At 54.3% G+C, this 27,241-nt stretch overlaps 6 protein-coding genes across 6 annotated transcripts; 3 read left to right on the forward strand and 3 right to left on the reverse strand.

Moving 5' to 3' along the window:
• The first annotated feature begins 1,034 nt into the window (after positions 1 to 1,034).
• On the forward strand, positions 1,035 to 12,947 carry V1518DRAFT_41913 (uncharacterized protein). The gene is made up of 5 exons (XM_066904693.1): positions 1,035 to 1,193; positions 1,270 to 1,430; positions 1,489 to 1,806; positions 1,860 to 12,432; positions 12,487 to 12,947. Exons 1-5 carry the CDS (start codon positions 1,139 to 1,141, stop codon positions 12,906 to 12,908), a joined length of 11,529 nt encoding a protein of 3,842 aa, XP_066762322.1. The 5' UTR covers positions 1,035 to 1,138; the 3' UTR covers positions 12,909 to 12,947.
• V1518DRAFT_409934 (uncharacterized protein) lies at positions 12,944 to 13,914 on the reverse strand. Its single transcript, XM_066902475.1, has one exon. It carries the CDS (start codon positions 13,785 to 13,787, stop codon positions 12,987 to 12,989), a length of 801 nt encoding a protein of 266 aa, XP_066762323.1. The 5' UTR covers positions 13,788 to 13,914; the 3' UTR covers positions 12,944 to 12,986.
• Positions 13,915 to 13,972: 58 nt separating this feature from the next.
• On the forward strand, positions 13,973 to 16,732 carry V1518DRAFT_453608 (uncharacterized protein). The gene has a single exon (XM_066906531.1). The coding sequence runs from the start codon at positions 14,264 to 14,266 to the stop codon at positions 16,586 to 16,588; it is 2,325 nt and encodes a 774-aa protein (XP_066762324.1). The 5' UTR covers positions 13,973 to 14,263; the 3' UTR covers positions 16,589 to 16,732.
• Positions 16,733 to 17,328: 596 nt separating this feature from the next.
• V1518DRAFT_409938 (uncharacterized protein) lies at positions 17,329 to 18,808 on the reverse strand (the record flags this gene model as incomplete). The annotated part of the gene is made up of 1 exon (XM_066902476.1): positions 17,329 to 18,808. The coding sequence occupies one exon, from the start codon at positions 18,803 to 18,805 to the stop codon at positions 17,444 to 17,446; it is 1,362 nt and encodes a 453-aa protein (XP_066762325.1). The 3' UTR covers positions 17,329 to 17,443.
• A 549-nt stretch (positions 18,809 to 19,357) lies between these two features.
• V1518DRAFT_409939 (fungal-specific transcription factor domain-containing protein) lies at positions 19,358 to 22,651 on the reverse strand. Its single transcript, XM_066902477.1, has 3 exons — positions 22,120 to 22,651; positions 21,966 to 22,066; positions 19,358 to 21,911 (listed from the first exon to the last, which is right to left on the reverse strand). Exons 1-3 carry the CDS (start codon positions 22,225 to 22,227, stop codon positions 19,418 to 19,420), a joined length of 2,703 nt encoding a protein of 900 aa, XP_066762326.1. The 5' UTR covers positions 22,228 to 22,651; the 3' UTR covers positions 19,358 to 19,417.
• Positions 22,652 to 24,010: 1,359 nt separating this feature from the next.
• V1518DRAFT_424894 (uncharacterized protein) lies at positions 24,011 to 27,109 on the forward strand (the record flags this gene model as incomplete). Its single annotated transcript, XM_066905887.1, has 1 exon — positions 24,011 to 27,109. One exon carries the CDS (start codon positions 24,011 to 24,013, stop codon positions 27,107 to 27,109), a length of 3,099 nt encoding a protein of 1,032 aa, XP_066762327.1.
• Positions 27,110 to 27,241: the final 132 nt, after the last annotated feature.

Here is a 27,241-nt window from a genome sequence, read left to right on the forward strand (position 1 = left end):
GCTAAGATGCCGCTGGTTCATCAACGCTAAGCTTTGGGGTATGAAAGCCCATGCGAACTAGTAGTCCATCGCAACGTCATCAGGACTTCACGGCGGCCGTACGTGGCGCATCGCAATTCGCAATAAGTTCTCTGCGCCATAGTCCCGTCTAGCTTTGCCGGCTCTACATTGGCGACTCCATCACTTCTGACACGATGATGCCGAATAGCTACATGTCAAATAATTTACATTGTCGATCATTGTAGTGATCTGCAACTCATTAATCGTCACTTGTTAATGACGGGCTTCTCGTTGAAGACCAGAAGGACACCACATATCTCGCTTGACCATGCGGCAAAGACAATCAAACACGGTGCAGAGGAAAGACATAGCTCTGATCCTAAAAACTTTAGATCCTCCATTAGAACGATCACTACAGGTAGCTTGTCAACTTGTATCGATGTTCAGACTCGTCTTGTCTAACAGGACAACAGTGATAACTCTGAACCCATCCTTGGTTGAACAGTCATCTCATAGGAAGTAAGCTAGAGGCCAGAGCTAATAGCTCGTACTCCTCACTTGGGCAAGCGACACGTAGCTCTTAGTCGTATGTAAAGCAGCATGCGACTTATCGCAGTCTCTCTGACACAGAGACGTACTGCAGTTACCGCGCGTACAGGCGGTAACAGCAGGAGTTGTGTTTAAGGGTTATCACGAACCTTATAGATTGGCGCTAAACCTTTACAAGCAACTAGCCTGCTGTAATTAGATTAGCCTCTACTTTTAAGCTTTAAAGATGACAGTAAATTTAGTCAGCAGATTTTGCAAGAGCATTTCCCAACCTTCGCGTTCTTGCTCAACTCCAATGCTCTCAACACTCGTGCTGCCTTGCGCGCAATTCTGATTCGCACCTCACACCTAGCACCCCGCACTTTCTCGGTGGTTACTAATATTGGCAGTTCATACGATCACTCGAGCGGCATATTAGTCAATTTTTCGAGTCGGAGCTCTACGTGGGTTCGTCACGCAGAGCTAGCAGGACGGGAAAGGAGCGTACAAGCTCCTGAGGCATCCTTCTGGCCCCGCACAGACTTTAAGTGTCTTGGGCGACCATTTTACTAATCCTAGGATTGTCATACGGCAAAGGAAATATTCCAGTATGGTCGGATTAACCGCTGACGCGTATGCTCAGCGTCTCTCGGACACTTCGTCTGGTAAGCTGGTCTCCCTGGTCTACATGCTTGAACAGTGAGCATACTTTGAGAGTATAGACTAATAGGGACACATCAGATTCCAAGGCAAAATTGGCAGTTGCCTCTGAGTTGAAAGACTCGTTGGAAGCATTTCAGCAACCGCAGGAGTACTCGAAGCTGCTGAACAAAGTGATGCCAGCGTTGATTCAAATACTTCAGACGACACCGCCGAGCTTTTTCACAGTGTCGCAGGACCAGGTAACTACTGCTTTTGCTTCATTTGATCAGAGACTAGGCGCCTAATATTTTGTCGAAGAAACTACGGAATTGCATTCTCGAAATCTTTCACCGCCTACAAATGAACGAAACGTTTCGTCCCTACGCGGCCCAAGTTCTGCGGCTTATTATGTCGCTGCTTCAAGTCGAGAACGAGGAAAATGGTGTGCTCTGCATGAAAATCATTACAATTCTACACCGAAGCTATAAATCGGAACTCAGCGATCAAGTTCAACAATTTCTCGACGTTGTCATACAGATATATCAAAACATGCCCGAGGTAGTCAGGGAGACTTTTGATCTTCACGGTACACCCGCTGCATCATCGGTCGGTGCTAGTAGCTTGAATGTATCAACGGTGAGGCGCTTACTATGTTATTCAGCGTGTTTGGTAGTGCTAATAAGTGATAGCCCGGCAATCTGTCGTTGCAATCTCCGCGACCAATGTCCCCGTCCCTACCGTCTGACATTGGGGGAGATGTTCAGGCCAAGCATCTCCAGAAGACTATGTACAGTTTCCGAGTGTTGACTGAATGCCCCATTATCGTAGTTCTGTTATTTTCTTCCCACAAGCATACCGTCAACACCAACTTGGCCTCCTTTGTTCCGCTGATTCTAGGCATGCTCGGACTACAGGCGTCGCCTCAAGCGGAGGCTCACACGGCAGCGGCATCTCGCGGAGAAATCTATACGTCAGTCTCTCCGGCGATCAAAAACCGAACTGCGTTCGGCGAATTCATCACAGCTCAAGTCAAGACAATGTCGTTCCTGGCGTTTGTTTTGCGCGGATATGCATCCATGCTGGAAGGCTATGACGAAAGATTGATACCAGAGTATGTCATCAGACTCCTGAAAGATTGTCCTCGTGAACTTTCTAGCTCTCGGAAAGAACTCTTGGTGGCTACAAGACACATTCTCTCTACAGATTTCCGTCCTGTGTTCATTCCACGGGTCGACCTGCTACTCAACGAGAAAGTTTTGATTGGTGATGGACTTACCGTACACGAAACATTGCGACCACTGGCGTATAGCATGGTCGCCGACTTGCTGCACCACGTGCGTGCGGATCTTACGCCCGCTCAGATCTGGCTAACCGTTGAAGTATATTCCAAGAATGTACAAGACTGTTCTCTGGCGGCAAGTTTCCAGACAATGAGTGCGAAACTCTTGCTCAATCTTGTCGAACGAATCATGAGGCTTCCAAACAAAGATGAAGGTCGCCAACTCGTGATTTTCATTCTGGACGCTTTCGCGCAGAAGTTCGCGACTTTGAACAGAAATTACGAAAATGCGCAGTACCACAGCAGTGAGACTATCGATAAGCGACCTATTGATCAAATTGCCGCTGTCATCAGAGAAGAAGAAAAAGGCAAGCCTTTCGAATTCGCAGATGAAAGCGAAGAAGAGAAAGTGGAACGGGAAGTCGATCAGACCGATATTCTAAACGCTTTTCCGATCAAACTGCACGCTGAGACTGCGAGCGACGGCATGAAGGATGGCAGATATATTTTCAAGAATTTGCTGAATGGTTTAAAGACCATCATGTTTGGCTTGAAGACATGTAACCCACCCGCTCCAACTGGTATTCAGATCAACGTTTCTCAGTGGAACGAAACAGTCCGAGGCTTCAACTATGAGCAGATCGCTATTTTCAGAAAACTTTTCCGTGAGGGCGCTAAGGGATTTTCGTACTACGGTACCATTCGGGAGAAGTCAGTTATTGATCCTCACAGAAGCGGCACATATGATTCAATCGGTCCTAGTATCCCGATTTCTAGCTCCAAGGAGGAGAGAGATTTGCTGGAAGCCTTTGCGACCGTGTTTATTCATATTGACCCAGCAGCATTTCACGAAATTTTTGAGTACGAGCTCCCGAATTTTTTCAATGTGATGCTCAAGAACACGTCCCTGCTCCATGTCCCGCAATTTTTCTTGGCGAACGAACCCACATCTGCGAATTTTGCTGGAATGTTACTCAATTTCTTGATGGGCAAGTTGGAGGACATCGGCAGAGGTGATGCGCTGCAGTCGAACATTCTGATTCGGTTGTTTAAGCTCTCGTTCATGGCGGTTAACTTGTTTTCAACGACGAATGAGGAAGTTTTCCAGCCCCATCTCCGGGATCTGATTTTAAAATCAATGAGCCTTGCAACGACGGCAGAAGATCCATTGAATTACTATCTCCTTCTCCGCACGCTGTTCCGCAGCATTGGAGGCGGAAGATTTGAACTTCTATACAAGGAGGTGCTACCTTTACTGCAAGTTTTGCTGGAATCGCTTAACCGTCTTCTTCTGACAGCTCGAAAGCCTCAAGAGCGCGAATTATACGTCGAACTATGTTTGACAGTACCAGTGAGATTGAGTGTTCTTGTGCCTCATCTGAAGTACCTTATGCGCCCGCTGGTAATCTCGCTTACAGGATCTCCGGAGCTTGTAAGCCAAGGGCTACGCACTCTAGAGCTTTGCGTTGATAACTTGACTCCGGATTACTTTGACAATATCCTGGAACCGGTCATTGAGGAAGTCATGGAGGCGCTGTGGACTCATTTGCGACCGTTGCCGTATTCACATCAGCCGAGCCATACCACTCTTCGAATTCTCGGGAAGTTGGGTGGCCGCAATCGCCGATTTTTACAGACCCCCCAAAACTTGTCCGCAGATGGGTTGACTGAGAACGATCCTAATATAATGATTGAAATTCATGGCTTGTCGGGACGTCGAGCATTCCCTTTGTCGACTGGAATGGAGTCTGTATTCAAAGCGATCAATGATTACAGAGCTGACATGCACTATCGAGTGGAAGCATTTCACTTGCTCTCGGCGGCGATCAAGCTATTTTTCGATCGATCAGACCTGGGTCCGGATACCGGCCAGGTTATGCTTGAATGCGTGAAGTCGCTGAAGACTGGCTTGATTCCGCCAGATCCAAAATTTTCGCTGCAGAACCCGCCGCGTTCGACGAAGAAGTTACATTTTCAAAATGAACTCTTTTTGAAAATGCTGACATATTGCTTCAATGCCACGGCAATTGCTCAAGTTAAGGATGAAGCGCGGCAGTTGATTAACGATATTTGCGAGCACGTTGTGATGCTGGAGATCGGCAAGATCATTCTCGAAGTGAAGCGCGATAAGCGACCGTTTTTGGTCACCGACCACGAGGACCCATTGTGCATTGACTTCCGCTTGTTGTACCAGGCAATCTCAGACGCACTGGGATCCTACAAAGCTCCGGTTAGAGAGACCGGAATTATGACGATCAAGACTATTTACAAGTGCAGTCTTGACATATTTGATACTCCGGATGCGGCACAGAAGTTTCCAGTTTTGAAGTACTTGGCTGCGGTGTTCTGTCATGCCTGCTTCGAGGAGCCGTGGTACAGCAAGGCCGGCGGTTGTATTGGCTTGAAAGTGCTTTTGACTGAAGTTGAGCTCTCCAAGGAGTGGGTTCAGAAACGCGAACTGGATATCTTACGTGCCCTACTTTTTGTTCTCAAAGATTTATCCCCAGAACTGCCAAGCTTGGCGCAAGAAGATGCGAAGGGACTTATCAAGACGGTTTTGACGATCTGTAATAAGAACATTACTGCCGAAGAAATCTCCACGCGGTTGTTTCATCAGGTCATTGGCACACTGTTTTACGAAATTTCAAATTCGCATCAGGTCGTGAGAGAAACTGTTCAGAGTTCGTTGCATTTGCTAGAAGAGCTCACACACATTCCGTTGAACGATCTTTTGAAGCCGGTGAAAGATGGCGCGCTCAAGTCGATTTTCAGCAAGCCCCTCCGGGCTCTTCCATTCCCTATGCAGATCGGTAACATCGACGCTATTACTTTTTGCTTGAAATTGGATAAGACGTTTATACCGTTCAACAATGAGTTACTTCGTCTACTGATGGAAGCTATGGCGCTTGCGGATGCAGATGACGAGGCCCTCTTGGCAGCTCCTCATCCGCCCAGAAGTATGGAATATGGCGTTTATGAGCAACTGGTACAACTTCGCATTGTCTGTATTCGACTTCTTGACGTCGCTATGATGAACCCGGAGTTCAATTCGAGCGAACAGGCGCAGACGCGAGCCAAAATTATTGCAGTTTTCTTCAAGACTTTGTATTCACGGTCTAAGTCTGCCGTTGATGCTGCAAGCGACGCTTTGAAGTCTGTACTGACTCAGAATCACAAGCTGCCGAAGGATTTACTGCAGAACGGACTTCGACCTATACTGGTGAACCTCTCTGATCATCGACGATTGACTGTTGAAGGTCTTGACGGACTTGCTGTTTTGTTAGAGCTTTTGACGAACTATTTCAAGATTGAGATTGGTGTCAAGCTTATGGATCACCTCAAGCTATGGGCTGAACCGAGCGGGCTTTATCAGTCTTCCGGCAAGCAGCTGATGTCGCAGATGAACATCAAGATTATCACTAAGATTCTTCATGTTTACCATTTGTTGCCCGCGGAAGCATACAAATTCATGGACGAGCTTGTTACAACGATTATGCTGTTGGAAGATCATATTAGACGTTACCGTGACAGTCCTTTCCGACCTGCACTTGTTAAGTTCACTGTGCGATTTCCGAAGGAAACGATGGAATATTTTGCTCCGAAGCTTGCAGATCGTCGTTTCGGAAAGATATTTGTCCATCTTGTTAGCCAGGAACCAAGCACAGAGCTGCGCGAGCTTCTCAGTACTCGCTTGCCTAGTCTCATTTCTCGGGCGCTAGAAATCGCAAGTCCCGAGGACAAATGCAACGCGGTGGTAAACATGATTTATATCATGGATGGCGTTGCGAAGTATAAGAACGACTGGATTTCTCAACAGCGAGATTCTCTGCTGCAATTACTTCAAAGCGCGAACTGGCTCAAAACGTTTGCCCGAGGGGCATCGTTGACATCCGACGTTCATCTTGGAGCGAAGCAAGCGCTTGACAGATTGTTGAGCCTAACCTTGATGTGTATGGATCGGAACGAGAACGAGGTTGATTTAATTTTTAAGGTCATTGATGCGATTGCAACGAAGAGTATCGACGCGATTCCTGAGGTCTATCAGTACATTTTTGACTCCATCGTTAACTCGTTATCGGTTGAACGGCGACGCATGTTCCTCAACAAAAGTCTTGATTATTTCACGCATTCTGCGACAGCGACGTCTACCCGATGTTTCATATTCCAGTACATAATTAATTCGACGTTGATCCGGGAAGTCCTTCGAAGCAGGGATCTTAGCGGTTTGATTGATAGGACATGGATTGAGGCGGTTCATTCTAAGATTTGGAAGCCTGCTTTGAGCGATCTTTCGGAGGACAATTCGGAATTCCAAGATCAGTACAGAATTCAATTATTGCAGATGTCGGCGACATTGATTCATCACAGTCCAAATTTAGTTGCAGATGTGCGAAAGGATATCATCAAGGTCGGCTGGAACTACATCAAACTTGAGGACGTTATCAGCAAGCAAGCTTCATCGGTTTTGATTGCATTTTTTATTGTGGCATACGACACTCCGCTTAAGATCGCGTTACAGGTTTATGTGCAGCTGCTGCGGGCTCATCAGAGCGACGCTCGCGTCCTCGTGAAGCAAGCATTGGACCTCTTGGCACCTGTTCTTCCGAAGAGGCTGGGATCGGATGGACGATTCCCGTTGTGGGCAAAGTACGCTCGGCGTGTATTGGTGGATGACGGACACCTTGTCAGCCAGGTTATCAACGTTTATCAGTTCATTATTCGGCATCCGGATCTCTTTTATGAATCTCGCGATCACTTTTTCAGTCTAATTGTTGGCGCGATGCCGAAATTAGGATTTACCCAAAATCCCACACTTGACAACCAGGTGTTATCCGTGGATCTTGCCGAATTGATCTTGAAATGGGAGAAGAAGCGGATTGCTGAAGCGGCGAACTCCGCATCATCTTCTGTCGAACCTAAGAGTCCGGTACAATTGCCGGGATCTCTCAAGCGGCGTGCAGACGAGATGTCTTCGCCTACCATGAATACGGCGGAAATCAAGACAACCCAATCACCGAGCCAGGCTGGTGACAAGCAGCCTGAGATCTTGGTTCCATTCATCATGCGTGAGGCGACTATTACATATCTGATCCGATTTGCATGCATTGCGTCCCAGAAGGCGTCGGAGAATCCGCTAGCAAAACGAATTATTGACATGTTGCATCAGTTCCTGGGTCCGGGACTCTGGTCTGAAGTTAATGTGAAGCTTACTTTCTTTGAGCGCAGCTTGACGCACTACACTCTGGGTCCGTCGACGCTGATTTCATTCATCAACGCGTTGCACATTATCCGGGTAACTCTAGACCAGAAGTCAGACGAGTGGATTGTCGGGAATCTCGAGCAACTGGAAAAATTACTTAGCAAGTCGGTGCATTCTGATATTGAAGAGCTTCAAGAATGTTTGCAGCCCGTTCTAGGACGAGTTCTGAAGGCGATCGGCGTCATCGGCGACGAAATGGACGATTCTGACAAGGACGCAGCGACCAGCTTTGTGAATCTTATCAGCAACGTTGTGCAAGAGAACTTTACCAATTCGCAGGCTTTGTCGTCGAGTATTCTGTTAGCTTGTACGTTGACCGAACATCGCCCTCAAGCAGTTGATCCTCTCTTACCGCTCATAATGCGTGCCTTTGGAAAACTATTGAAGGACCACATTGTCGCCAGCGGTTCGCAAACGCAGGCTCAAGGTGCACATGCACTTCAAGGCGCAAGTGGCTCATCTACCAATGGTCAAACACCAGGAAACGGTTCGGTTAGTGGCACAACCTCCGCAGGTGTTGCAAATGGTCAGCACGGAAACGGCGCGTCGGGCAATAATGCAAATTCTGGTAATGGAGGTTCATCTGGCGCTGCGGATGGAAATGCAGCAAGTGGCAGCGGCTCAGACTTGGAGCCGAAGAAGATTGTTGGGCTGTTGGAGAAAATTCTAGATATCGGCGCTGCGAGAATAGCTCATCTTGAAGATCAGCGACGCGTGTTCTTGTCGGTTCTTACTCAACTAGTGGAGCGCTCTAGTGACATTAACCTATGCTTCAAGATTCTGGATATCGTGCGGACGTGGATCTTCAACAATACCGAATTGGTACCATTGCTTAAAGAGAAGACTGTGATTTTGACAAAAATGATGGTTTTTGAGGCCCGGGGTGACATGGCACTGACAAAAGCGTTCTATCAACTTGTCATCGACATATACGAGGCACCTGAGCTTGCCAGGACTGAGCTTACAGTGCGAATGGAGTACGCTTTCTTGGTGGGCACGCGTATCAACGACGTTCCAATGCGTCGACGATTCATGAAGATTTTCGGAGATAGCTTGGACAAAACTCTCTGGAAGCGATTTATGTATGTCATCAAGGATCAGAACTGGGAGGGTCTCTCCGAATTTTTGTGGATCAATCAGGCGATGCAGCTGCTGTTGGGCTCTGTTCACGCCGAGAGTAAGCTGTTTCTCAGTGATGGGGACTTTCAACTGCCGTCGTTCAATATGTTGACCAATACGATCGACACGGATGGCCAGAATATCATTACGGACGCGTTTGAGGACTATTTAGATCGGCGCAGGAAGTTTTTGGCAGAATGTTCGTCGGTTGTGGCGCAGAACTTCTTTGAACCTTTAATGGAGCTGTTTTATTACGACTCTGTGAGCATTCGTCGATCGTGGAACGCTTTTTTCCCAGTGGCGTGGTCTACGGTTGCCGTTCGAGACAGACAAGATGTTTCCAGAAATTTCATCATTCTCTTGACGAAGGAGTATCATATGCGGCAAGTTGACAGAAACCCGAACATCATTCAGATTCTTTTGGAAGGGATTGGCAAGAGTCATCCGCCGGTGCAACTTCCTCCACACCTTGTCAAGCATTTGGGCAAGACATATAATGCGTGGTACACGGCGATGCAGATACACGAGGACGCGGTTCTACATCCCGAGACGGATAGCACGGCAGTGTTAGACAGCACTCTTGATGCGCTTGTGGAAATGTACGCGTCGCTTCAAGAACGTGATATGTTTTATGGACAGTGGAGACGACGATGCCAGTATGTTGAGACGAACACGGCGATTTCTTACGAACAGATTGGACTTTGGAATCACGCGCAGCAGATGTACGAGACAGCACAGATCAAGGCCCGGAGCGGCGCGCTGCCTTACTCAGAGTCTGAGTATTATATTTGGGAAGATCACTGGATTTTGTCCGCGGAGAAGCTACAGCAGTGGGATATTCTGTCTGAACTTGCAAAGCACGAAGGCCTTACCGATTTGCTCCTCGAGTGCGCATGGAGACTAGCAGACTGGACTGCCGAAAAGGAACCGCTAGAGCAATCGATCAAGAGCATAATGGATGTACCGACGCCTCGGCGATACATTTTCGAGGCGTTCATGTACTTGCAGAAATTTTCGCTCAAGACCGAGACATCGACATCGGAGCTGTCAAAGTGCTGTGATGAAGGAATTCAGCTGACACTCAGAAAATGGCACTCTCTTCCGACGAGGATTACGAATGCACATATTCCATTGCTGCAGGCGTTCCAGCAGTTTGTCGAGATTTTGGAGGCGAGCCAGCTCTATAAGAACCTTATGACGACAGATGTCAATAATGCCGAGTCAAAATCGCAAGAAATGAAGGTAATCTTACAAGCCTGGCGCGAACGACTTCCGAATCCGTGGGATGATATCAATGTTTGGGGCGATTTAGTTGCATGGAGACAGCACGTATTTTCGGTTATCAACAGGCATTATCTCCCCCTTGTACCGCAGCTTCAGGCACAGTATGGACACAACTCTCAGACTAATTCGACCTCGTATCGCGGATATCATGAGATAGCATGGATTATTAACCGATTTGCACATATTGCGCGCAAGCATGGTATGACGGACGTGTGTATTGGACAGCTTACAAAGATTTATTCGCTTCCGAACATTGAAATTCAGGAGGCCTTCTTGAAGCTTCGCGAGCAGGCAAAGTGTCATTATCAGAATCCGAATGAGCTGCGCACGGGTCTGGACGTTATTAGCAACACCAACTTGATCTATTTCACGGCAGAGCAGAAGGCTGAATTTTTCACGCTAAAGGCAATGTTCTTCGCCAAGCTTGAGATGTGGGACGAGGCCAACCAGACGTTTTCGAGCGCGGTTCAGATTGATTTCTCGTTGTCACGATCATGGGCCGAGTGGGCATACTACCATGATTGTCGTTTCAAGGCTACAAACAACATGAGTCACGCCGCACATGCTATCAGCTGTTATATGCAGGCGGCAGCGCTCTATAGGAACGGCAAAGTTCGACGATTTCTGGGACGTATTCTATGGCTGATTAGCTTGGACGACAGTTCGCAGATATTGTCGCAGGCGTTTGACAATTTCACTGGAGATGTGCCGGTGTGGTACTGGATTACATATATCCCGCAGCTGTTGACGTCGCTGTCGCATAAAGAAGCTCGTCTTGTGCGGACCATATTGATGAGAATCGCGAAGAGCTATCCGCAGGCGCTTCAATTTCCGCTGCGGACGACAAAGGAGGACTACTCGGCGCTACAACGACAAGCTATGCAGGTCGCGCAGCGCGAGGCGAATAAGCACAACGCGATACGAACACAACAAGGAGCTTCTGCCGCAGGCGTACGAGGTTCGCCATCGATGCAGCAAGGACATTTGCCGATGAATGGGATTGGCGAGAGTGGTGTGAGCATTGGAACTGGGAGCCCGCAGTTGAGCAGTGGAATGCAGGGTAATGCGGCGTTATTGGCGGCGAATAGGCAAGCGGGGACAGTAGGATCACCGGCGAGCGCGGCGATGGGCGCGCAGGCCGGTGCGACGGCGGTATTGCAGCCATGGGATTACGTGGACGAAATTTTGGGAATATTGAAGACAGCGTATCCGTTGTTGTCGTTGTCTATGGAGACATTCGTTGATCAGATTCACCAGCGGTTCAAGTGTACCGAGGACGAGGACGCGTACAGGCTCGTTGTAGCGTTGTTATCAGATGGAGTGCAGTACTTAGGCCGTTTACCGTATCCGAAGGACGATTCCAAACTTCCGGCGGCAGCAGAGAGCAATATTTCGAAGTTTGCGGAGACAATTCTGCCAAAGTATTTGAAATCGGCGTTTGAAGCGGACTTTGTGCAGAACAAGTCGAATATCCAGACATATGTGACGAAACTGCGATGTTGGAGAGACCGGTTTGAGGAACGACTTGATCGACGCCAGTTTACGGAGAAGCTACAGTTAGAACTGCTGAGTCCTCATTTGAGCGAGTTTCATTACCAGAAGTTTGACGACATTGAAGTACCGGGACAGTATCTCCTGCACAAAGACTCGAACGTACTGTTTGTGAAGTTTGAACGATTTTTACCGCGGATTGAAATTGTACGGACGCAAGGGCTGTGCTACAGACGGATTACGATCAGAGGCTCGGATACGAAGTTGTACCCATTCACGATCCAGTACCCGGCTGCCAGACATTGCCGACGAGAGGAGCGAATTACACAGTTGTTCCGAATTTTGAACAGCAATCTGGTTCGACGCAACGAAAGTCGTCGGCGGAATCTTCAGTTCTACTTGGCTGCAGCAATTCCGTTGTCGCCACACGTGCGACTGTTGCAGGACAGCTCGGATTTCAGCTCGATGTTGAGCATTTACGAGGACTACTGCCATCGGACGGGCCGACATCGCGATGACCCGTTAATGTACACGATCCAAAAGCTGAAGCAGATGGCGAAGGTGCGACAAGGAAAGCCGGACCAGACGGATAAGATTGATATTCTGAGCGCGGTTCAGAAGACTATGGTTCCCGGAACGATTCTTCGCGATCACTTTATGAACCTTTTTAGCTCGTTCAGTGACTTCTGGCTGTTCAGGAAGGAGTTTTCGTACTCGTACGCTGGCGTTGCGTTTATGACGTTCATGATGTGTCTGGGACAGAGATTCCCACATAAGATCTTGATTTCTCAGACATCGGGCGTGGCTTGGACTACCGAGACGCTGCCTTGTAAGTACTTGAGGTGTTGCGAGATTTGTGGAGTTGTGTGCTAACATACAGCAGCGCTACCGCCATTACCGACGCCAACATTCTTCTGCTCGGACCCAGTGCAGTTCCGACTGACGCCGAACTTGCAGAACTTGATGGGACCGGTGGCGATGGAAGGCTTGTTTTCGCCTGCGATGATGATTTTCGCGCGTTGTTTGACGAAGCCGGAGTTTGATCTGGAGCAGTACCTTGCACTATTTGTGCGGGACGAGATTATTTCATGGTTTGCGTTCCAGCACCGGCCATGCGCGCAGGACCAGCAGTTACAAGAGCTGGTGAAGGCGAACGTGGACGCAATACTGAAGAAGACGTCGTCGCTTGCACAGCCAGGCAAGGGCACCATTCCGGCGAACCAGTCAGTGATTGATTTAGTGGCGCAAGCGGTGAACCCGAAGCATTTGGCAGCGACGGATAACGCGTTTATGCCTTACTTGTAAGATATGTATAGCGATAGCGGGCTAGGCGGAACAGGTTTTCAGTAAAGATATAATTTTATTTTGTTGGGGTATTAAATATCAAGCAATCTTGGGCTTTTTGAGAAGAATGCCAAGAGATGATCGTGCTTCGCGTCGTCGTTTGAGGAGGTCGAGTGGGTTGGACGGTGTGGTGGTGGGCTTGGTGGGGGCGACTGTGGGAACGGGGGGTGGAGAGACGGCGGCGGCGCTAGCGGCAATCTTAGCTGCGATAAACGCCTCTTTTGCTAATCGGTCGTCTTCCTCTTCTTGCCGAGCTTTCTCTTCTGCAATTTTTGACTCTGTGGCGCTGTGGATTACATCGAGCGATGCCTCGGGGTTGACACGTTCGGTGAGAGCGTTACGTGATCGCAGCTCGTCGAGCGCGTCTGCGATTTCCATCTCACGCTTCGCATCGAGCACTTTGACTTCGAGCTCTGCCATGGCGTCGTTGTCCTGCTCCTCGCGCTCAAGCCGATCAAGGCGCTCCTCTTCAGTCTCTTCTTTATCCTCTGCGCCGCGCCATGGCTCGAAGTTGCGCACCGCGCCGCGCTCAGAGACGTAGTCCGAGTTCTTGGGGTCGGTTTTGAACGTGATCTCCGCCGAGCAACGCGTGCAGCGAATGTGGAAGCGCAGGACTTGGATGCCGAGGTACTTTTCGCCGGTGCTCTCCTTACGGGCGTTGAACTTCTTGCCTTTGTAAATGTACTCGCCGCAAGCAGTGCACTTCATAGAGAATGGCGCCATGAGGCGGACGGTCTGGAGCTTGACGACAGTATCGCCGCGAGAGCGCTTGCGGCGCTCGAGCTTGGAGGGGTCGAAGTTTGGAGGGTAGTACTTGTTGATGACCTTGCGTTCGGCCATAACTGCGGTTGAGGGTGGGGTCCAGTGGTGGGAGGCGAGGTGGGAAGTTCACGAAGTTGCAGATGCGCGTGGCGTTGATGTGATGATCCAAATGTGATTTATGATCCGTGAGCGGACGCCACGTGATAGCTCGCCAAAATTAGACCCGGCGCACGAGCGCGGAGAGACGGGCCTGGCGCAGCCGCGTGCGTACTCCGCACGTGAACGAGCAAGCAGCCATTTCCCCCCTCGCTTGACTGCCTCCCTATTTATATCTGCACAGCCGACTGCTTGAGCGACGACCACGAGCGGCAGGAAGACTCTCGAGAGACGGACCGCGCGTCTGCCAGGAACGAGCTGCAGCTGGATCAACCCGCCGGCTGGGTACGTGGCGCTGCGCAGGGGTGTGCCCGCGAGCAAAGTGATACACAGGTGCAAGGGCCGGAACGGGGAGCTGGCCTCGTCAACAAACAGCTTCGCCGCATTCTTATATTTACATGGCACCGTTCGACAGGCTGCTGCGGGGCCGCAAACGCGACGTCAAAGCGGCCACTCATACCTTCGGCGACTTCCCCGTGTCGTCGTCTGCCTCGACTACAAGAGCGACTCGCGGCGCAGCAACGCACGCCAGCAACGGCATCACTAGCAGGAAGCCCACTATCACGGCCGTTATCGCAAGCAACGACTCCGACGGTGACGCAAGCGATTACTACTACCTCTCCGACGACCCTGAGGACGACGCCACGAGTAGCAACACGCAAGAGACCGCCGAGCACCGGGAGACTCGGCCAGAACACCAGGCGCGCCGGATGAGTCCGCAGCGCGAGGAGAGCTTCGTATCGCGCGACGGCGGGCTGATCAGCCTCATGCCCTCGCCGGCCGCGGAATCGGAGAATGATCCGTGTGATGGGCTAAGCGTGAGGAACTCGGTGGTGTGCGACAACGACGGCGAGGAGGTTGAGAGCCTGGATGACAACGACTGGCGACGGGTGAGTCTGCAGTCGACGGCAACCGGAAAGACACTCTCGCCGCGGAAACGCACGCCGGAGGCGATCGCGGTCGCGCTTGAAGAGCAGAATATTAGCGCGCTGCCGGGCGCACAGCGGCACACAGGAATGGCGACGTATACGAACGCGTTTGCGACGTTCGAGCAGCATGCGGTGGTTGATGGAGATGCGTCGGAGACTGAGGGCGGAACAGGAGCAGGCCGGATGTTGAAACCGCCAGATGCGGCAGCCAGCGAGACGACTAGTACGAGCGGACACAGCCCGGAGCTAAGAGCGCTGGCGGTGCCGGTTGCGATTGTGACGGTGGATGTGCACCCTGGAGACGAAAAGACCTTAGCTGGTGGGCGCGTGCGGAGCATGCTACAGCTCCGGCAAAAGCCGTCGCGCGAGAATCTGGTACACTACCCCGCGCCGATCCCGACACATATATTACTTCCACCGCTGCTGTCGAAGAAGTCGCGGCAGAAGATGTCGAGCACGGAGTCTGCAGTGTCTGGCACGTCGGCGTCGACGGACTCGAGCAGCCTGTCGTCAGCGTCTACGTCGGGGGTGTCAACGTTTGCCCCGGCGGGGTTTACGTTCCCGATGACGCCGACGATGGTGAGCACGAATGAGAATGAGGACCTCGCAACGGTGCGGAGACGGTCGCAGACACCGTTGCTGCGGCGATCGTCGACGACGAATGACTTGGGGGGCAAGGCTTCGCCGAACGCGGCAAATCCGCACGACAAGCTGGACTCGGTACTGGACTCGTGGACGGCGACGACGCCGACTCCAGCGGGAGGACGGACGGTAGCACCGACGGTGACGGCGGAGGACATGCCCGAGCGGAGCCAGGGTCGGTCGTTGATGCATGAGCTCGACGAGCGCAAAGCGCGGCAACGCGCACGAACGCGGATTTTCGCAGCGCAGCCGCCGCCAACAATGCCTGGATCGTTTGATGGCGCTGTGCCACAAGCTGCCTCACCGAGTTTTCTACAGCTGAACGAGGCCGTGAGCAAGAACCAGGAGAAGCGCCGGACGGCGCCGGCGCAGTATGCCCGGGAAGTCGAGGAGGCGATGTCTGCATACCCTCTTCGGAAAGCAGACGCGCGGGTGCAGGCGCGATGGTCACAACACCAGTTGCCGTTGCCACCGCAGACACAGCAGTGGAAACAGCAACAACAAGCAGTGGCACAGCAGCAGTGGCAGCAGCAGTGGCAGCAGCAACAGCAACAACAACAACAGCAGTGTACTGCGCAGTCTGCGTATAGCGAAGCGCTTGCACGGCGAGAGTTGGAAGAGCGGAGCGTTTACAGCGGCATGATGAGACGGGATATATCGACGCCGAATGGCGCTGCGGTGGGGACGCGGATGTCATATTACGGAGGCAGTAGCGGGGTTTTGAATATCCGCGCGGGAACGAGTGCGACGAAGCAGTTGTACGACGTGCTTGATTCCTCTAACGGCTCGGATGGCGTGCTTGCCGTCGGCGGCGGCGGTGTGCTTGCGCAGCTGCAGCAAGCGCCGGCGGCGCCGAAGCGGTCGTTTACGGTGAACAGCGAGGAAGCACTGAAACTGCGTCTGCAGCGTGAGGAAAAAGCGTTGTACGGCATACCGCCGCCACAGCAGCAACCAGCGATTAGGGCAACACCGCAGGCGCGCATGACGCGCGAAGGCCATGAATTTGTGCAGCAGCGCGAGCAGTTGAAGCAACAGCGGCGACAGGCGAGCGGTGGACACGCAGATGCACAGCAGCAGCAGCAGTCGCCGGAGGACGATGCGGCGCGGCGGGAGGTCGTGGAGCGGTGGCGCCGGAGTGTGTTTTCGGCGTAAGGGGGATGCAGTTGGAACATGGACATGTGTGCACATTAATAGAATAATCGCAATCAGGAGAATCCGGCGGCTCTGCAGCAGCACTTACCACGGCGCCTGCCCCTTGGGCCTTGTAGGTGCCTTGCTGCAGGGGTTGCGTACTACGTATGATTCAGGGCAAGACCGGAGGCGAAGGAGGGCGCGCCGCGGCGGGTGCGGCGGTGAAGAACAAAGTAGTTGGAGGCGCTGCGGCGCAACGGCCGCCGGCGCCTTTGTGGCTCCGGGACCCGGTCGCCCGTGCGCTACTCTGATTTTCCCTGCCCTGGTTGTTGCGCCGAAGTGGGAAAATGCCGAGAGGTGGCGGGCTGAGAGCAACGGAGTGTCGTTCTTGGGCTGCCTGTCCGCCGTCGTGTTCGACGTGGCTAGCTATAGCCCACTAGCTCAGACTCGGCTTGCCTTGGCCTCTGAGCCAAAATGCGGGGCAGGCGGGGAGGGCTGGAGAGGAGGTCGGGGATGGTTGTCCGCAGTCCTACATCTAGCCATGTTCTGTCTTCTTCTTCTACGCGTCTGTGTGTCACCGTCCGTCCGCCACCTTTACTGGGTGCGACGAATCGCAGGAGCGCACCATATCCGCGCGCCAGATTTGTCGCATGATGCGCCTTGTCTCCTCGGCGCCTCGCTTGCTGCCGCCTCCGCGCCGCACGCACAACGACGCTGATGCCGCCCTGCTGCGCCACACAGCACATCATCGCACCTCGCAGGACAGCGACATCACTATTTTGGATAATCCAATAGAAGATCTCCACATCGGGATTGATTACTCTAAGTATGTACAGGATGGAATATACTGATAGTGTCCAATTTTGTGAGCTCGCTTCAGTTGGCGGCTGCAGAGCTGCGCCGCAGCAGCAGCGAGCGCCCGCGCCGCAGTAAGCTGCCGCCAAAGCGAGATGTCACGCTTGAAAGCTCCTCCACGCGCGACGGCATCGTAGCTGCTCGTCGCACAAGACTTATGCTCGCGTGCCGACGCACTGGTGCGGCGGCGGCGGCGGCAGTAGTTGGCGGGCTCTGTGTGGGATCGGTGGTCGCGTTTGCGGCGACGGCGGTGGCGGAGTCGACGAGCGCGGGGGCGGCCGCAAAGGAGGCAGCGGCGGCGATGAACACGCATGTTAGTGCAAGCGCCTCGCCAAAGTGCAGAGCGCCGACGTATTGCTGCGTCGCGGCCGCATCCTCTGCCGCGTAGCGTGAGGAGTGCCGCGCGCGGGTGTGCGCGGCGACGATCGCGGGCGGTGAGCGCAGCTCCATGCGCGCGCCACGGAGTGTCGCGAGCACGGCACCGCTGCGAGCGGCGGTGAATGTCCACACGTCCGAGGTGCCCGAGGACGACGCCTTTGTGCGCGTCCAGCGGCCCAGCGTGCGCTCTGTCGGGACGGTGGCTCCGGTGGGATCGTGGCTTTGGGCGACGGCAACGACGACCAGCGTCGGTGCAAGCGCATCGGGCGCGCGACGCACACGCCAGACGAGCCCGTCGTCATAGCGGAAGTGCAGATCGTGCGCGGTGGCGGAGACGATTGGTGCGTGCTTCGTCTTGCGCGAGCTGGGAGCGATGTCGCACGGGTTCACGCTGAACTGTAGCGGTGAGGATGACGGCGCGTTGAGGGAGCGAGAGGGGCGTGCGGGGAGGATGGAGGCGGCGGTGGACGAGGACGAGGACGACAGGGAGGACGAGCGTGGTGGCGGGGGGGAGGAAGCGGAGGAGGATGTGGACTTGGTGGTGATGTTTAGAAGAGGCACGACGTGGCGCCCGTCGAGGCGCTGGAGTTGGTAGAGAAGCTGCGAGCGCTGCTTGTAACCTTGTCGCCGCGGCGGCGGTGTCGCGAGGATGTACGCTTCGTTGGGCGGGGATGGTGGTGGTGGTGGAGGTGGTTGAGCCGTCCGCTGCGACGCGGCTGTCTCGATGGCCCGGCGAGGCGGCTCAACGACGACCACGCGTGGCGTCGCTGACGCTACACGCGCGGCCTGCACGGCCGAATCGGTGCTGGGCGCAGGTGGGGGAAGCTGCTTTGTCGCGGAGTCTGCGGTAGCGGTATCGGTGGTGCTGACGGGACATGTGCCTGTGACGCAGGCGGCGGGGAGGCGGGTGGCCATGAAGAGCAGCGCCGCCGGGATGCGGTAGAGGGCGGAGGGCGCGGGGGGCGGCGGCGCAGGCGGGAGGAGCAGCGGGGTGGAGAGGGCCATGGGGAAGTGTTGACCGGGGAAGGGTGCGCGAAGCCTTGTTATATGATCCGACGCGTCGCTGCCTCGTCGGTTCGCAATAAAAAAACCCGAGGCCGACTCACCAGCCCCCGTGGCGCAGGCGCGGCGTCTCGGGTCGCGCCGGATCCGATGCGGCGAGCAGCCGCCCCCTGTCGGGCCCGGTCCTGCGCGCCACCGCCGAGGCGAACTCGGGCCTAGCGGACGCACCGCCTCCGAGGCACCGATTCGGACTGCTAGACCCGAGTCCGAGCCTCGCCTCGGGTTGCCAGCTCGGACCATTTGTGAGGAGGTGCCGCCGCAACGCGGAGGAACCGAGTGAACTGACGTCACGCGCGCCGCCGTCCGGGGCAAACCTGCGCCGAGCGTCTGTCCGCTGCCCGCGTGGCGCGATTGTCATCATGCGAACTCGATTACTCTTCACGCGCAGTTCACGACGGCGCCGCTCCGCCGTCGTCCGCGCGACAAGATGTTAAGCATAATCCTCGCCCGTGAGAACTGAGGACCCTCCCATCGCACACTCCTCGGTTAATACAAGTCTGACGTCACCGTCCATCAATTAATCATCAGATTTGACAATAATCATATCTACAACTCTCACACCTCGCCGTCCCCACCACCGCGGCTCGAATCCATCCTAGCATCAGCACCGCCGAGGTCCCACGTGAACACCGCCGGAAACGTCCACCAGTCCTTAGTCGGCCCGCCGTAGGCATTCTGCTCAAACCCCGCAATGTCACTCGAAAACGGGAGTAGATCGCTCTCGTCCAGCATGCCCACGCCTGTAGTCGCCAGCTGTTGCTGCGGTGGAGCCTGCGACGGTACAAGTGATGCCACCGTGCTTGTGCCCGTCGTGCCCGCGAGCCCACCGTACGTGCCTGAACTGTAGCCGCCCGCGAACTGTGCCGCAGTGTCCCGGTACACATACCCCACCTGCGGCGACGGCGTTGAAAGCGGCAGCTCCGTCGCTGCCGCCATCGAGGCCGGCGGAAACGTCTGTATCCCGGTGGCCGACGACGACACCGACGTCAGTGTGACCGCCTCCGACGGCGACGTCGTGCTCGTGGTCGACGATGCCATCAGTGATTCCCTCTGTTGCTGCTGCTCCTTGCGCTCCCGCTCTGCCTTCTCAATCGTTCGCTCCACAAGATCAACCATGTACGCCATAAACTCCGTCGCACGCCGCAACTCTGACCGCGCTCCGTCGACAAGCATCTGCATAAACCGCACCGCGGACTGCATCAGGGCCAGGTCAGATCGCGCCGATCGCTGCAGCGGGCTTTGTATGCAGTTTGCAAACAGTACAACCAGCGAGATCATAATGTAATACAGCACCATCCACCCGCATCCTTGTTCCGAGTTCTCGAAGTACTTGAGCAGGTAGATCATCGACCGCGCTGCTTGCACGCACAGCGCCACGGACGCGTACACCCGCGGATTTCGCACTTTCTCCCGCGTGCTGCTGTTGTTACGGTTACCGCTCCCGTGTCCATATCCACGCTGCCCCTGGTACTGATGAGACATCCGATGAATCGCCGTCAGACAGTTATAATACGCAAAGTGAAGATATACCAAATGCAACAACACATACGAATCATTCTCCACTAGCTCGTGATCCGGCCGGTATTGCAGAGGCAGCGCGTCCCGCCACTCCAGCAACTCCCGATCCAGCTCGCCCACGATTTCCAGAACCTCGCTCTCCGACATCCGCGCTGACCCAGCCGCGTATAGTCGCGTGTACGTTTTGGACTGAATCTGCGCAAACTGGATCATGCGGTGGAATATCTCCTCCCCGGCAAACGCCGAGCCTTCCTCGCTCCCGGTGCTACGATTGCTCTTCGACGGCTCCGGTATGTCAATCGAGATGTCCTGGTCATTGATCCCCGGCGGCCGCCCCGTACGTATTGAGTGCGTCTTGTCCGCAACGTAGCACACCCAAAACACTCGCTGCCGCCGCTGGTTGTCCGCCGCCGACAGCCCGTACGCCCCGGCCTTGATGTGCAGCCCGATCACCTGCGTCATGCGCGTCGCGTTCAGCAGCATCATGTACGACGCGTCGTAGCACTCCAAGCACTCTATTGAATCCAAGTATATCGACAATGACAGCAACGTCTGCACCGCCTTGATGTTCCGCGAACCGCATATTAGTTCCTTGAAGTATGTCATCGCGTTCAAGTAGAATCCCCAGCTCCGCCGGATCGTTTCTTGCGAATGTGCGTGCTTCCTCTGCTGCTCGTCCTCGCTGCTCGCAGAACTGTCCCCTGTGTTCGCGCCGTTCATTTCGTTGCTGGCGTAGTCAAAGTGCACGGATTCCAGTCGCAGCCCGATCGCGATTATTACATTCACGGCGCAGTAGTCGATGATCCGGTATGCTTTCGTGCCATCGTACACTGCGTCAATCACCGCAAGCATCTCCGATAACGTAAACACCGGTAAGAAATCCTGTGTCGTGAACGCAAACTTGTTTGCGCACGCTACTACCACTTCCCGCGATGGCAGTGGCGTCCGCACGACAGTCTCCGTTGGTGGGTCCAGCACACCCGCAGCGAGTCCGGGCGGGGTAATCAGCTTGTTTGCGTCAAATCTACCTGGACCCAGGTACGGGTCGCTGCCTCTCTTGGCATCCATGCACTCATCATCTGCGATCTGCCGCACCTTATCTGCAAACTCAACGTCGCCAGTTTTGTCCTGGATCCACTTTAACCCGCGCGGAGAAAACAGACTGAACCCCGCAGACTCACCGATATATTTACCGTCGCCGTCGCTCGATGCAATCAGAAAAGAGTCGTTGCCATATTCCGGAATATTCTGCCGCGGAACCTCTCTCCCATTGGCTCGTTCCGCAGAATCGCCCTCCTTCTGATAACTGCTGGTATCGTCGTCACAATCGCGCTGATCGTGGTCGGTGGACTTGCCCGCCGTCGCCGGCGACACAACCTGCGACGTGCTATTACGCGAGACGCGCGTCCGTTCCCTGTGCGGGCTGTCGGTATCGGCGGACTCCTCGTCGGTGTTGTAGTCTGGCGCCAACGAGCGCAGCATGTCTTCTAGCCGCTCGAGTCGGTTCTCCAGGGATTCAATGTACTTGACACTGTCGGGAATTAGTCGAGTTCACGTAGGAGAACTATGAGTGGCAGAGGCATACCCTTTCGGCGGATTTCGTTTCTTCTCCGTGAATGTGAACACGCAGGTCGTTTTGTAGTTGATACAGTGTGTGCACGACGGCAGCTTGCCGTCGCATTTTATCTAAAGCAAGTCAACACTGTCTCCTGCGCGATCGTTCGTCCACCATCGCTCACCTTCTTCTTCCTGCAACAATCGCAGGCACGCGCGATCCGCCGGCGCTTCGCGTCCGGAATGTCCTGCAAGTCATCGCCGTCGTCCACCAACGAGAAGTCCTCCGACATCTTGCGAGACCGTACTTCCAACAGGTCGTCTGTCAAGCGAGCGACCGCAACGGTACGTATTCTCGATGAGCCAAGCGTTACCCCGCGGTCTCAGTCAGCATGCGTTCGCTTAGCGTAAAATAGTCCGCGGACTCGCGTGCTGGATACTGATCAAGAGCAGAAGATAGGCAACCAAATGCGGACGACGGTGCAGAGACGCTGAGGCAAGGGATGATGCGGTGGCGGCGCAGACGAAGCTTCACGGTGCTTAGGCGCGTCCGTTGCTGACGGCGCCGGAGCAAAAAGAGTTTGGATATCTTCCGAGCGTGCCCAGAGCGCAGTTTGGCGGCGCCGCTTGCAACTTCCGCCGATCTGATCGTCGTCTTCTCTGGACGCCACGCTTGAAGCCGCCGTCTGGCCCGCCTTCACAGACTCCTCCCTCTACGTCTCCATTTCTCCACCACCGCCACGGGCTGGCCCGGCTCCGATGCCAGTGCAGCCCTTTTAGTCCACGCGCATGTTTTGCAATTTGCAGCGTCTATTTGATGCCTTCCACTGATCGGAAACTTGAGTCGACTAATTTACCTGTCGGTTACTACCGGACTTGTTCGCACATGCCAGCCAGAATTGCATAGTAGATGTGAGATGTAGAGGAGAAACCAGGCGGTTCGGCGTCACACTGTCTTGGGCTATATATGCAAGACGTGTATGACAGATGCGCAGTATAGCGGCGTACAAGTGTAATGCACGATTGAAATTTTTCGCGAAAATCGCTGGGGCGTCGGGACTAGCTTGCCTGTGGTATATTCCAGAGCGCAAGTCTGACTGACTGTCATACTCTCCAGCGGTAAATGCTCAATTGGATGATGTATCACAGCAGTCATATCATAACTTGTCAGAATACAGCATTTAGCATGTGAAATGAGATGATGGGCAGGTCTGTCAAATGCAAGTTCTGAATGCTTGCTTCTGGTCAAGACGCACGATGTGTGTCGTACAGACTGGCGAGGCGCAATACTCATGGAACTAATATGCCACAAGACCCCAACCTACATCCGTGCCAGAGTCGCGGAGCAGCACAAACACCAGTGACAAGGGATAGGCTGGATCGCCAGAGCCAGAGACGGTAGATATCTGGCTAACTTTACAACGCCCATCTCGAGAGCAGCCAGCACAACGCAGCCGGCAAGTGCCGAATGATGTGCTTACTGGCGTTTAGTCAGACGCAGACAGGCATCAAAGAGCACCTACCTAGCTCACGATGCAGCGTGCGGAGAGGTGTCGCGGTTACAGAGTGCACGCCACAAAACGCAGGCGGTAAACAACAGCCCCACGGCCCACGCGAGTGTGTGTGGGACTAGCCATGGGGGCAGGCTCCAGTGGCGGCACCCCTGAGAACCTTCGTTGTTTACGCGCGGTGCCCCTTTTACGTCATTTAGCAAGGTTTACAGGGGTAGCCCCACGAGGCCAAAGTGTTTAACCCACGGGTTCACCGCGCGATGCCAGCAGTGCTGGACAGGCGACCCTCTGCAGCGCTGCCCTGGCCGCGGCCGCTGCCGCTCGGGTGCACTCGGGGCACATTCGGGTAGGGACGCGAGCGAGCGGCCGGGAGGAGCCGCTGGAGCGACGGGCTGGAGCACGCAAGCGCGGCGCAGTCAGGCTGCGCAGCCCCCTGCGCGCGTGGTGCAGGGAACGTAAACACACGATCGTGGCGCGCCTGCTGGCGGTGCGTTTTCTCGTACTCTCCACTCCACTTCTCTCCTTCTTCCCCCTTGCCGTCCTCACGACTTCCCTCTACCCCTCCATGCTGGCGCCTGCCGCCTCCTTCCGTTCCAGAGGCTCCTCTGCCCGCAAGGCACGCACCGCGTCCAGCGACGTGTCCGACTACGGCAGCGGCACCGGCGCGGCGGCGGACAGCGACAGCGACAGCGACGAGTCCTCTCTGCCGCCCCGCGTGCGCATCACCCTCGGCAGACCCGACGCCCAGCGCGTCTTCGACATCCCCCTTGGCAAAGATTCCATCAAACACAGCTCCCAGCTTCACGATGAAGTTCCGCCCGGCGTCGACCCCGAGCTGTACGCAAAGTTTATGTCCCTGCAGACCTCGTCCAAACCGACTTCGCGAACGTCGTCTACTCGTTCAGGAGAGTACTCGCATGAAGCCGTGCAAGGCTCTTCCGTCGACTCTACAGGGCATGCCCGACGTGTGCTGCCGTCTTCCCAGGACCACCGCATCAGCAGACTGCACAGACACATCTACTTGTCAGACGAAGAGGACAACAACAGTGAGGTTCTCCACTCATATCGACACCGCAGTCTTCCTCCCACTCCGCTCATAGCACCGGTATCTGTTGCTCCCTCCATCCCGCCACACCTGTCTCCTATAATATCTCGCCCGGCAACGAAGAGTCCATCGCTGCTTTCTACGCGGCGTGCTCCCGCTGAGAATCCTAGAATACAGCCAGTGTCGCCAGAACGTCCGTCGAGTCAAGGCTATGGCCGCTACGATCTGCCTTCTCGACAGTCAAGAAGATCTGTGAATTGGGCAGAGGACACTATGTACGACAATTCGTATCAGCGCAACGACCCAGTCTCGCAAAGTTCGCCCTACCATGCACCGCATGTTGAAAATTACGTATCCGAGAAGCGCGGGTCTTCTGTTCCGCCCCCTCAATCTCAGCAGCAGCAGCAACGACCTCCTTCTGGAATATGGGGCGGTTACGAGCAACATGATAATCTCAGGACAGTGTCGACGACTGCACAGATGGATCCAGCAGATAACCGACCGTCTTCAATGCCAGCAATGCAGCTTCCTGGAGCGTTTCCGCAAGCCACCCCGCCGCCACAACAGCAGCAGAATTTTGACAGATCTGGTCAGATGGCTTCAAGTCCAACGCCGTACACCGTCGGAAATATGCCGTCTGCGCACACAAGGAGTCCAGTGGCAGTGGTTCTGTCTCCGCAACCGTCGCCACAGAACTTTGTGGTGCCTGGTCAGACAGCACCCAGTCCTTTGCCATATACTGATGTCAACGCCCAGGCTCAGGCTTCTTACGCGAGGTCCCCAGTACCTCCGCAACAGCATTACGAGAGATCGGTTCAGATGGCGGCTATTCCTGAGCCGTATGCGCAGCCTGGTGGAAATATGCCAACCGCTCTCTCGACCAGTCCGACACCACCTATGCCGCAGCAGCAGCAACAACAACAACAACAGCAGCAGATGCAAGGCATGCAGCCGCAAGTTGTCATCGCCACACCTCCACGTCACTATTCACATGTCAATAATCCACCAATGACACCACCTAGTATGAGCCATGCGTCGGTCCAGCTTCCCCGGATGCCAAGCGCATTTCGAACACCGCCGCCGATGCCACCATCTGCTGGTCCTGCTGCTCAGCAGCAGATGCCATTCTTTCAGCCTACCATGCAACCAGCTCCTGTTAGCATGACACCGCCTGTGGTCTATAACCAGCAGCAAGGGCCAGTGGCTCAGACGCCACCACAGGCTATCGCTCAGCCAGGAGTTCCGTATGTCGAACAGCCGCTTCCAGGACAGAATGTGACTCAGTTTCCACACCAAATGCCGAGACAAAATCCAACTCCTCATCCGCAAGCTTTCATGAACGCACAGCCAACACTAGGAACACAAGAACGCCAAATGTTCATGAATACGGGCTTCCAAATGCCACAACAGCAGCAATATCCAATGCAAGGACAGCCGCCTATGCAACAGCAGATGCCATCACAAATGCACATGCCGGAGATGATGCCAGCAATGCCAGGCGCATTCCCAGGATCAGCCGGCCAACCCGGATACTATCCTCAGCAGTCGCCGAACTCTGGATATAACCCCGGGATGCCCAATCAAATCGCTCAGCCGGCCCCACAGATTATATTTGTTCCTCAGTCGCAGGCTCCAGCAGCTCCGCCTGTACCACCTTCTGCTCCTCCTGCGCCAGCGGCTCCGGCAGGGCCACCTCCAGTTCCTCCGGCTCAGTCGCATGTTCTTCATGCGGCTAGTGAATGCGAAGTTTGCGCGCAGCTCCGTCAAGGCAATTTGCAGTCCAAGTACGATTCACTGTTTCCACACAGCATCTCAGATCGCGTCGTCGTGCTTCCGGGAGGCAACGCGGTGATTCAACCTTCGCCGTCATCTAGAGCGGACGGAAATACGTATCCGTACCCTGGTTGGCCATACGACCCGCTGACGGTATGGCGTGAGAGACAGGACCTCGAAAAGGAGCAAGCCGCCAAGCTTGCTGAGGTGGAAGTCAAGCTAAAGGAGCATGAGAAGAAGTTGAAGGATGACCACCAGGCCGAAGTCAGAAAGCTTCAAAGTGAGAACAAGGAACTGAAGCAAACTATCGACGACGCTGGCAAGATCTTCATAGTGAAGGACGCGGCGATTCAGAAGGTGTGGCCGATCGTCTTGTCAAAGGCGCACACATGGAGGCAGCTGCAAGAGAGAATGATCGAAGCCCACCCTCCCCCGTACGCGGAAGCGATCGCACACGGTTTTTTTGAGATGTATCGCATATCTGATGCCACCAACATCCTCCCGTCGATGTGGCCCGAGATGGTGAAGCAGAATGAGACCTACGAGATTGTCGTGATTCTCCCTCCCGAACCACAGAGACCACGGCCCCGCGGCGTGCGCATGCTGGAATTACCTAAACTCATGATTTCGCCACCAGTCAAGGGCGGCAAGGCCAATCCGTTCTGGGAGTGGTTCTTGGAACGCGACACGCCGCAGCATTTAAAGGCCGAGCATCCACCGCTCCATCAACCGCGTTCGCTACAGCTGCAAGAAGAGGCGGCAGCTTCATATCCAGCTCTTCCAGCTCCGAACACGACGCCGGCTCTGGCAACTAATTTGCCTTCGTCGGCCCCGGCACCATATTAGAGAAAATTCAACCACGACTTGTTTTGTTTTGCTTTAATTGATATGTAAGATTACTTGTGTATGTGAAAAAGGATAGCGATTCTATCATTATTGTTTATGGTTCGTCTTAAGCATCTGCATGATGGAGCGTTT

Source organism: Limtongia smithiae (genome assembly GCF_038497785.1).
Source record: "Limtongia smithiae strain NRRL Y-17922 unplaced genomic scaffold V1518scaffold_1, whole genome shotgun sequence".
Classification (NCBI taxonomy): Eukaryota; Fungi; Ascomycota; class Lipomycetes; order Lipomycetales; family Lipomycetaceae; genus Limtongia; species Limtongia smithiae.